The sequence below is a fragment of the Scomber scombrus genome, chromosome 16 (genome assembly GCF_963691925.1).
Source record: "Scomber scombrus chromosome 16, fScoSco1.1, whole genome shotgun sequence".
NCBI lineage: Eukaryota > Metazoa > Chordata > Actinopteri > Scombriformes > Scombridae > Scomber > Scomber scombrus.
The window spans coordinates 9877868-9889073 of record NC_084985.1 but is presented as its reverse complement, the minus strand read 5'-3'; the positions used below and the strand labels follow the sequence as shown (position 1 = coordinate 9889073).

The 11206-nt window shown below is 42.9% G+C and overlaps 1 protein-coding gene across 1 annotated transcript; it reads right to left on the bottom strand.

Annotated features, from left to right (window-relative positions):
• Positions 1-9980: 9980 nt before the first annotated feature.
• On the bottom strand, positions 9981-10974 carry si:dkeyp-92c9.2 (uncharacterized protein LOC571482 homolog). Its single transcript, XM_062436275.1, is given in 2 exon segments — positions 9981-10412; positions 10414-10974. Coding segments are annotated over 2 exon segments (993 nt in total).
• Positions 10975-11206: the final 232 nt, after the last annotated feature.

Here is an 11206-nt window from a genome sequence, read left to right as displayed (position 1 = left end):
AATCATTGATGTAAAAGCCATGATTTATAAATTAAGTGTGAAAGCCTTTGAAAATGCAAATTCAAGCGTATCTTCTTCATCACTGATTATTATGAGCATTTGGTGTGTGTGTATTTTATATACGTACACACATTTCCTAAACAGATGAACACTTAATCATCAGATCAAACAAGGACATTTGGATTCACTAAACCAGGATCTTTTTCACAAACACAGATGCTTTATTTATCATGTTTTGTCAAACTGTGATAAGTTTAGTTTGATGGCAGCTTTTCAATCCGCACCAGTGCAACAATTATTTCTCCAATTGTTTCCTCATCACATTCACAGCCACTGCTGCCAAGATTTTCTTCCACATCATTTTTCCAATCATTTTCTCCTGACAGCTCCAGTCACCTCCATCCTCGCCCTCAGAATAAAAAGCGGACTTGTAGTACTATTTGCAGGGTGACTGGCCAGGCACAACCATAACATTTCCATCAGTCACAGAGTCAGAATGTGGATGTAAATGGACGTGGTTATAAATCAAGTCTAACAGGTTTTCATCCGATGTTTGTTTTGGATTATGATGAAGTTTCTTGGTTACTTCCTGTCGTGCTGGACAAATAGGATTCTTCTAGTTCTAATCTAATTTATCAGGACTGGCAATTGTTGATGCAATCACTTAAAGCGGCGTGCAATTCCATTACAGAAAGACTGGCACCTGGTCCGTCTCTTTTTTAGAGATTAGCAGCCCAGCAGCGAGGATTTGGTAATGAGTTGGAGAGGATTTACCAGTGGGAATATAATATGTGTCCCAGAGCTGCTGTGTTTTTCTCTCCAAATCCTCTCAGGGCAGACCGGCCACTGGTTTGGTGAGCTCTGCAGGTTTTCCAGCATCTCTCCGTCATCAGCCCAGGGGGAGGTCACATGCTGGAGATTACAGTAACATGAGGGGGGAGATTGGTTTTTGCTTGGCTCGCTCTGAATCAACATGCCATCAGCCTGAATGCTAACTAATCAGGAAATATTTGAGAAACTAGATCACTCAAATTTGAATTTTTCATTGATATAACTAAACCGCAGTAGGTAAAACCACTTTACAGCATGTAAGTAAAATGATGTTTAGGCTATGTTTTAGTTGGCCACGATGAATGAAGTATTCAGTTTATTTACATGAGTAGTAGCATACTATGCTACGGAAAATACTTCATTTAAATCATACAGTGAAAATGTCACATAAAGGAATAGTTCGACATTTTGGGAAATTTGTGCTTTTGAGAATCAGTATTTTAGCTATGAGGCTACAGCAAGCAACTAGTTAGCTAGAACTTCTCTAACACACTTGGAAGGGGAGGGGTATTCAGTTGTTTGAAAGCTGCAACTGCACTGCTAGAAGCCACTAAATCCTGCAACGCTGGTCCTTCAAAATAGTTTTTTTTATACAGCACTAACCCCACTGAGGATTTGTGGCTGTGCACACGAATACTTTATTTTCAGTAAAGTGCACCTCAGAATACAGAACTTATGTAAATGAACTTAATTACTTCCACCATTAGTTGGATATACTGTAACAGTTCAGTTTAAGCACTCAGTCAAGGTTTCCTGATGATGGAGGATCTTCTTCAGTCCCCTCCGGTGGTGTCCTTCACCCATGACTTAGGGGTGCATGGCTAAGTGAACCATCTGTTCACTTAGCCAGGATGTGCCAGCCAGCTACTGCTCTCAAAGGTCCTAAAACTGTACCACGATCTGTAAAGAATCTCCCAGTGGAGACTGACCCTGATTTCAAATTATATTATTCCCTTTAAAGCTCTGCTGCAGTGCAGGCACTTTTTTCCCCCTCCCATTACGCTTTAGTGAAATCCTTTATTCCCAACTTTGATGGTTGGAGCTGTGCCTGACTCACAGATTAAGTAATTAAATTTACATTTCAAATATGCATTTATAGATCACAGTGCATCTAGGGTAGTGACTGTAATTTGAGAAGTGACTGCTCATGAAGCCCCACTCCCCTTCCTGTTGTTCCTGTCAAGCCTTCATACGCAGTTTATAATGATAACATGGCAGATTTACAGCTCAAAATTCACAGTCATTTTTGAAATGATGTGTCATTGATTTCACACAGAGGTCGTCAAAAGCAGGCTTCTAATTTATAGCAGAGATTCAAAGTTTCCTGCATTCTTTAAGCCACATGAAGAACCACAAAAGTTTCTTACTAAATGTCAACTCACTTGTGTAAAACATCATCTTTATTTATTTTTTTATATACTTCTTTATTGTCTTCAGTTCTCTTATTTCTTTTAGTTTTTTGTTTTGTTTTGAAATACATGATTCTATTTCTGTGCATTTTATGTTGTTCTGTGTCCTTTATTGATTGGGGTGGCTGTGGCTCAGGAGGTGGAGCGGGTTGTCCACTAATCGTATGATCGATGGTTTGAACCCTGGCTTCTCCAGTGCCACCCTCATACAAAATATTAGGAAAGCTGTGTATTGGATTGCATAGATTGCACAAGATTTCCTAATGAAATATATGGTGAATATACATATATACATATAGCTGACATATGCAAATAAATAGCGAATGAATAGTGTTACTACTTTCACAACACGCCTGAATACATAATGTCTCTGGATACCATCTATAGGAAGCATTGACAGGGGGTGTTGGAGCACGTTCGATCCCAGAGGGCTGATAAAAGCCAGCGAGCAGCAGCCGAGGCTTTCAGAAAGCCGCTGGGAACAAACACACAAACTATAAAAGTGTGACACTGGGAGGCAGAGCGCTGGGTGATTTGTGTCCTCGGAGGACATGAGAAAGCTGGAAAGGGTTCATTCAGGCTGTGGCAGCCATCTGCAGCGACTTCACCTCATCTCATCTGTCCTTATTTCTAATTTTCATCTAAAGCATCCTGGCCTCACCTCCCTCACCAATCTGCCCTCTGAAGTGTCCCCAGCCTCGGCCACTGACCCCATCTCTGACCAGTGCCATATGGTTTTCCCCCCACTGCCTCTCACTCAGGCATTGTGAACAGATTACAAATGGCATTTAAATAATCATTTTCCAATACCATCAGACAGGGGGACCAGACAGAAGCATCACGCCTCGCTAAGTAAGCTGCTTTGACTGAAAAGTCATTTTTGAGTCTTAGTTTTATGGCAGACATCTGGTATGTTGTGAAAGCTAAATGTATTTTCTAAAAATGAAAAACCATTTCTATTCTAGTTTTTTTTTTGTGGGATTTTACACCTATAATGCTTACAAATGAAACTAAATAACACAATATATTGTTAAGTAGTGAGCTATATAGGTGCTGGTAGACAGAATCTGTTACTTTTGAACCAAGTCAGGCTAGCTGTCCTACTGTTTCCAGTCTTTATGCTAAGTAAGCTAACAGGGGTGCTAGCTCCAGCTTCAATACTGTAAAGTAGTTTGTATCATTTGGCCTATAACGTCAGAAACAGTGAAAATTGTCCATCACAACATCCTGGAGTCAAAGGTGATGTTATCAAATGTCTTGTCTAGTCTAACCAATAGTCCAGAAAACCAAAGTTGTACATTTCCAATCATGTAAGACCAAGAAAAGCAACAAATTGAACCTTGAACCAGCAAATATATTGATTTTTTGCTTGGAAAATTACTTAAATGATAAACAAATTATCTTTTTTAAGGTTTCAGCTTTATGATGTCTATTTAAGATAAGTATTCACTGTTACTGAGGCACTTTATTATTACAGGTCGACCTACTGTTTTTTATTATCTCATGAATTTAAACCTATGCTATGCAAATTGTTGCAGTTCTTACCTTAATGCATCACTAAATCATTTGAAGATATATTTATTGTTGTGCTTGAAATGCATAAAGTGAAAATGTCACAGGATTTTACCAAAGCAAGTAAGAAGAACTGTAAGGTTGCAGGTGCACAGTTGTCATACCAGCTGTGTTTATGTGTATACATGTGAACAGTGCAGATCAGTGATAACACACAGTGGCACAGGAAGGCTGCCTGAGGCAGACACTCTGTTGACCACTGCTACTAAATTTGCACTGAAAACCTGCTTCACTCTCTTTGTTTCTCATTTTAAACCCTCACAGAACAAAGTGCGCTGAACTCTGTGGCAACGCCTTCGTTCCTTCATGTTTCTGAGCTGCACAATTTTTCATATCATAGCGGGAGGAGGCTGTTGCTGTGAGCTTGCAGAGGTGGCATCAAAGTATTTCCACCTGTGGTTGGAGAAGAGGGTGGTGACTGACTGCAGAGACAAGCTCAGATGGAGCGTAGCCCCCCCGACAGGAAGCCAAAAGGCCATCTGCACTGCCAAGCTATTGTGTGGCGGTGCATTAAGCTATTTTATGTCCCACATGAATTTACTACCAGCTTTAAGTTATCTGGATTGCAGACGGAGAGTATATCATGTGTACTGTGGAGAGAACAAAGGCAGTTTTAGTGTGTGTTAAGGGTGTGTGTGCCTCACAGATGCAAAAGTGTGAAAAGCTGCCCGGGGGTTTAATCAACACCATAAACACCAGTGTTGTATTTCAGCTCAAATACTTTATTAAATATTCAACATAGTAAACATCGTCATCATCATGAAAAAAGGAAAACAACAACAACAATGACAAAAAAAAAAAAAAAAAATGAAACCGTCACATTTGTTTTTCTTCAAGTTTTGCCCTTCAACAGTATTTGACTTTCAGAGCTACACACACTTGTACTGGCTTTACAAAAGTCATCCAAGGTGAATATGCTGCTTCGTTTTGGTGTGACAGTTACAATGATGGCTGAGTAAGGTAACCATGGAAACTCAGGGGAACCCGGGCGGAGGAGGAGGATGAAGAGGAGGAGGAGGGGGACACTAGACAGTTATATATTTATCTCTGTATTAACATCCGTCCAGCGTTGACACAGCACAGGTGAGGCGTTGATGAATGCAAAATTTAGAAAGCTTTCTGAGAAAAGCCTTTTAGCTTTTGCATCAAAGCCACACTAACTGAGGAAGCAGGCCGAGCTGGAGCTGCCTGAGACAAACAAATGCCACATGTACAATGGCCGCCTTTGTGTCACTATCTGGTGCATTGATGAGAAAAGCTATTGATAACTTGATCATTTTATATCGGGCCAGTGAGAATTAAAAGGCTTCTTGTTGCTGCAAATGACACTTTAGCTATAAAACAGCTCAGGATATAAAAACTGACCCCATCTAACTTAGCAAAGTGACTGAAGTCATGTGTGAGGTGGTGGTAAGACAGCTGAGTCTATAAAAAAAATGTTAATTTATAATTCTGCCATATCAATTCACACTTCATGCTTTGCTATTTTAGGACAGAGGGTGAGAAAATGAGTGTCGACCATTTTTTGTCTCTAACTTCTAAACATGAACCATAATGATGATAAGTAGACCTGCAATCATGAGAGACTTTAATACTGTTGACATCATGTTTCCTATAAAGGAACAGTCCAATAAGATCCAGATCACATATAAAAAGCAAATCAAACAAAAGCAGAGGTAAAAAAAAACAGAAAAAGAAGAAGAAACATTTCTAAACTACCTGGCTCGCATGCATGCTACTACACAACAAGACAATTTCTTTTTGTTCATTTTTTTCATTCTTGACAGCTCCTTTTGTAACACACCAGCATATTTACATCAAATTCACCAGTCTAGGGTGTGCCTTTGACATTTCACACCAACCTACAGCAGCAGCAGCAGCAGCAGCAGCAGCACACTGAAATAACTTAACACAACTCACAGAGCTGTGGTGACTTAAAGAATAAATGTGGCGATATTATATATTTTTCTCATTGTCAACGAATCCCATGAAAAGATTAAAACTTACGATTCATTTATGTACTAAGAAATAGTAGTAGTTTATTTTGAGTAAGTCGTACATACACCGTCTTGCTGCAAGAAATACTCACTAGAGCACCAAATGTGTATTAATCTGCGGCTGAAAGTAGTTCCCAACAAATGCAATATTTCCTAATGTTTGAATAATGTTTGCTAAAATCTACAGTGTCCAGCTGTTTTTTGAAAATGAAACTTTATATTTATGACCAGTTTTTACAGATTTACGTCTTCAGTAGGAACTGGCAGCAGTATTTAGGGGCAGACTAACACACTGCTGGTTTTGGTCTTTTCATGGGATTTAACAACAGTAAGAAAAACATCAAATAACACCACATTTATTCTTAAAATTGTATCACATTGTTCACACAAACAAAAGTGTCCAAAACAGAGCCAGTCAAAGGCCCTTCTGAAATATTCTGTCAAGCAGAGTTGCCAAAGTCCCACATCAAGTCCCATCCACAGAAAAAGGTCCACTTTCACTAAATGTGACGTTTAATCTTGTTTAAATATCTCCAACCAATTTATGTAACAAGAGTCCTAACTTATCCACCGAGATGTCACAGCCATCATGTGTCTGTTTGAGCCGTGCTCAGGCTACATGCCGAGGGGTTCGATTGGTTGAGGAGAATTAGAGCTCCACTTGAGATGTGAGTTAATTGACTTTGAAGCCGCTCTGCTCTGTGAAACGATTGGAGGAGCGGTTGTGTGATCCAGCTCAGCGACTGATTGGACAGAGGTACTGAAAGAGGGGACAGTTGCCTTTTTGATCAGGACCAAATTGCGTCACATTTGACAAATTGCATAATACTCAATTAGACTTAAATGAACTTGGTTCCTCTGCGTCTGAGCCATTGATGTGCAAGAAGAATGAGCCAAATGTTAGCAAGAGTTGTTTTTCTCAACATGCTTCTAGAGAAAACAGGCCACATCAGGCCACACGTAAATATCAGCATCATCACTTGAATATGCTGTACTGTATCCGCTGATTTAATTAACATCCAGGTCTACAGGAGTCAGTGGTGGAAGCAGATGTTGGCCTTAACTTTGACCCACATTCACTCCAAGACACACACACACAAACACAACGAACCCGATGCCAACAAACAGTCCCATTCTGCCCTTCCTCATCCTGACAATGGCTGGCGGGTGTGGGGTGTCAAATCTAATGAAACAGCCAGGGAACAACAGCTGAGTGTGTGTGGAAATGGGGTTGGAGGGGGAAGAAGGAGGGGTCGAGTCAAGACACAAGTGTCCTTGTCAAAGCTGAGGCCAAACCAGAAAGAGAGGAGCAGTGTCCGCAACAACGAGCGCCAAAATGGCTGCCAGTTAAAGCTCCAGAAAAAGAGACGGCGGTGCCTCAGTGCTTTACTCTCTGAGCGTGAATCACTGCTGCCGCTCCTCTCTGGTTGACTGGTGTGAGCTCATGCGAGATCCCTCAAGCGGGAAGGATGGCAGGCTTGACTCCAATAAGCCTGGGTGAGCTGGAATAGGCAGCAGAGCTGAGCTGTGGGTCTCTGAGGCTTCCGGTTTGTTAGAGCAGGATTTTTGAAGGCTGAGCCAAAGGGCCAAAACTGTAAGGGAAGTGTGACACCAAATCTCATCGGATTCTGAACCGTTTACTTATTTCCCCATGTTTTCATCCCTCGCTCCCTCTCTCTATTTGATTGGGTGGGAGGATTAGGACTGGATTACCCACGGAGGGTATGCGCACCAGAGTGTGTGTTTGTTTTGTATGTGTATGCACATGTGTGTAAAGGTCAGGATGTTTATCATATGACTTTGTGGGTGAGTATATGGTGCTGCAGCAAAGTGTGCAAGAGCACATGGAGGAGGGAGGTGGCACACAGAAACCTCACAGAAACCTCCAGATGCCAGACCACAATAAGATTAAGGATTTGCCACATGCTGTTGTGGGTACTGCATCATGGTGGAAATGTCTTTAAATCTGAAGCAGCTTCCTGAACCAACAGCATGCTATACCAGTCTCTCCCAACCTAACACAAGAGGTTACAATATATATTTGATATGGCTAGCAGAGGAGGAAAGCAGAAAAAACATTTCTGCTATGCAAAATTATTTGTTCATATTTGTCTTGTAAATGACTGTATAATTTTACTAAATTCAGATACAACAAGGAAGCAACCACTCTCTGGTTAAACTGGTCTCAACTAGTAGACATATGAAACCAAAAGTGAGGTGTTGCAGGTACAAGTTTCTTTTTAAAGGGGGAAAACGTTGGAAACCACCATGTCTTTAACACAGGTAGGACTCATTTTTGTTGTTTTTTATCCCCACCTCAGTCATAAAAAACGTAATCAGTTTTGATTCAAAACAGAAAAATACTCTATAATACAAAAACATATAAATATATAATTGCAGTGTATAGCCTTTGTAGTTTAACTAGTGCCTTTTTACATACTGAAAGCCACTCTTATACATAAACAGCAGCTAATTTGTGCTTTCCTTCAATGTTACAAAATTACCCACTTCTCTGTAAACTGCTGTGATCCGTGACCTCTTAAAGCAGGAAGCTAAAAAAAACTTTTGGATGTCTGGGGACATAAAATCCTGCTAGAAATATGTTCAAGCTGATCCGCTTTAAAAAAATATATAATATAATATATTTTGCAATGAAAATCTGTAACCCACCTCTGACATGCATGATGAACACACATGGGGATATACAGATTAAAGCCACTGAAGCACAAATGCCGTGGTTCGTTCAAGGGAATAATTTAACAGGAGACAGGAGAAGTCCCCTGTCCCTGGTCCGTCTCGATGGCAGATGAGGACGCGCAGGTGACTTATGAGAAAGTGGGACAAATTCAAGGCAACGACAACAGACATTCCTGCCTGGATATCTTTTAGAGAGCTCATTGCCTCTATGTTGGACCCTGAGCTCCACACGTGTCCACACAGTGGTTTTATTCATGCACCGAGGAGAATAAAGCGCACACGACAGGGAATTTAAATGTGTGTGTTGATGCATATGTGTGTGTGTGTGTGTGTGTGTGTGTGTTTACAGTCCTGCCTGGTCCAGCCTGGTCTGGATTAGCCGCCGATCTCTGCAGGGTTGCAGAGCGGACAAGAAGGGGCAGAGGTTGAGAAAAGGGGTGGGGCTGCAGTAATCTGCTAATCTCATTAATACCAAGGCTGCGGGTGCCCTGTCAACAAGACGTAAGGAACAAAGGACGGGGTAAACAGCTGATGACCCTGACTGCTGTCCACAGCACAATGCACACACACACGGTCATGCATACGCTACACATTCACATGCACTCACAATAAATCAGGGTGTGTTCAGCTTCCACCAGAAAACTCTCCTTAGATGAGATGAGATAAAAACACAGAGGAGTCGAGTAATGATAAAAACCGGCAACTGTCCCCTCAGGCCAGATGACCCTCAAAAGGCTCCGCAAAACACTGCTTGTTCGTTTTGCTTTACTGATTACACAGCAGGACCAGCAGGACCTGACATGGACTTCTCAGCTGCTCCCATCAGTCTGAGTCACTTTTCACTGCTGGAACTTGAGGCTTAGCCAGCCGATGGATGTCTCCTTATGTTGCCCAGGAAAATATAACTTAGGTGGATTATATGTCTGTGCCACATTTTCCTCTTCAGTCATAAAATGAAAATGTCAATTCAATCCACTCAGATGTTTAGAACATGACCAGTGAAATATCCTACATGGTGCTTTGTGAGTGCTGATGGCATCTTCCGTAACCCATGCACACTGATTGATCACATTCAGATAAGTGAGTGAGGATGCTGGGATGCCCGGCTGTGCAGATCCAGAGGGGCAGCTGGGACGACTGGGACACATGGGGTGAGGTGGAACAAATGGTTTCTCAATTCAAGTAAACTCAGGCAGATATTTCAAGAAAAAAACAAAAACAAATGTGCCTCTCTTAGCCAATTAGCAGACAACCTTTTGGGGTTTTAATTCCTACTTTCTATGGATGGAGGGGACAATGGCAACAAACACAGATGGAATGATTAAATAACTCAAAATAGGCCGCCATTGCCTCTGCAGGGAAGCAGAAGCAGACAAGGTGGAGGGGAATCAGTATGAGACAAAATGTGTGTGTCTGTGTGCATGAGCATACAAAAAGGCATGCGGTCAGCAAGAAGCTGGGTTCAAACCTCCTCTCACCGATCCAGCACCCGACTATAGTCCTGAGGACCACAGCCACCTTCGCTCTTGAGTTCAGCAAATACTTGTGTGAAAAAGTGCGGGTCTGCGTTGATACGCAGCATCTTAGAGCTGGTGGCATCGATGATGGCGAGGCAACGGTCCCAGAAGGCCTCTTTGCCTGCCTCAACCAGGAAGGGTTTGAGCGGGTAGGAGATCTCGTTGCCCATGTATGAGTAGGACAAGTAGAGACAGGTGAGCAGGATGGCCTGTAGCTCGTGTTCTGATGCCACCAGGTCGCCGTCCACAACGTCTCGGCACAGCATGTAGACGAAAACCACATTGGCCGGCGTAACAAAGGCCTGGTCCTGCCAGCCCTGAAGCAGCAGCGAGCGGTCCACAGCTCGCAGCCAGAGCACCGGATCAGCCGGAGACAGATGCTTCAGGCGGGTAGCAGCGACAACACAGGAACTCCCCCAAGCAGCGGAGGAGCTCGCTGGTGGAGGCCTGGACAATGACACGCTTGGGGGACGAGGTCACCGTCCCCTGGGGAACTTTTTTCACAGAGGAAAGCTGCTGGGATTTGCTGTAGCTGAATCCTTGCCCCTGACCCATCCCAAGGCCATAGCCGAGCCCCAGACCCAGTCCTGCTGGGCCCTCATAGCTGGACAAGTTGGCACACGACAGGGACTTCTTCACATTCTCGCGGTTAAGGTGCAGCACGGGGTCCTTTTGGTAGATGTTGATGTTGTTGTTGTTGTTGAGTGGGTCATTGAGGGCCGCCAGACCACCAGAGCCTTTCTTAGAGTTGCCCTTCTTCTTGGTGGAGGCCACAAGTCGCTTCCATGTGAGTGCTGGGAGGAAGATGGACTGGCCCCTCTTCAGCCCGCGGTCTTTCTGGCTGTTGAGAGAGCGGCTGCTGAGGCTCGGGTAGTGGCTGAGCGAGCCCGGTCGGTTGTCATAGTAGCTTGATTTGCGAGAGCTGGGTGACAGTGATAGTACAGTGCCCATCGTGAGTCAGTGCTCCAGAGATTATAAAGCCTTAGTGGTGTTGTAGTGAGTGGAGGTGTTTGAGGCTGAGCTCCCTCTGCTCTTTTACTTCTTAATATCCAAAAGGATGTGATCTCTCAGCAGGGAAACGGCATGAAGAGATGAGCAGTGCAGACATGTCAAGGTGAGCTGGACACAATTTAAATGTCCGTGGCAGCATAGACATTACCTGCAACATTAGAGCACAAAGGAA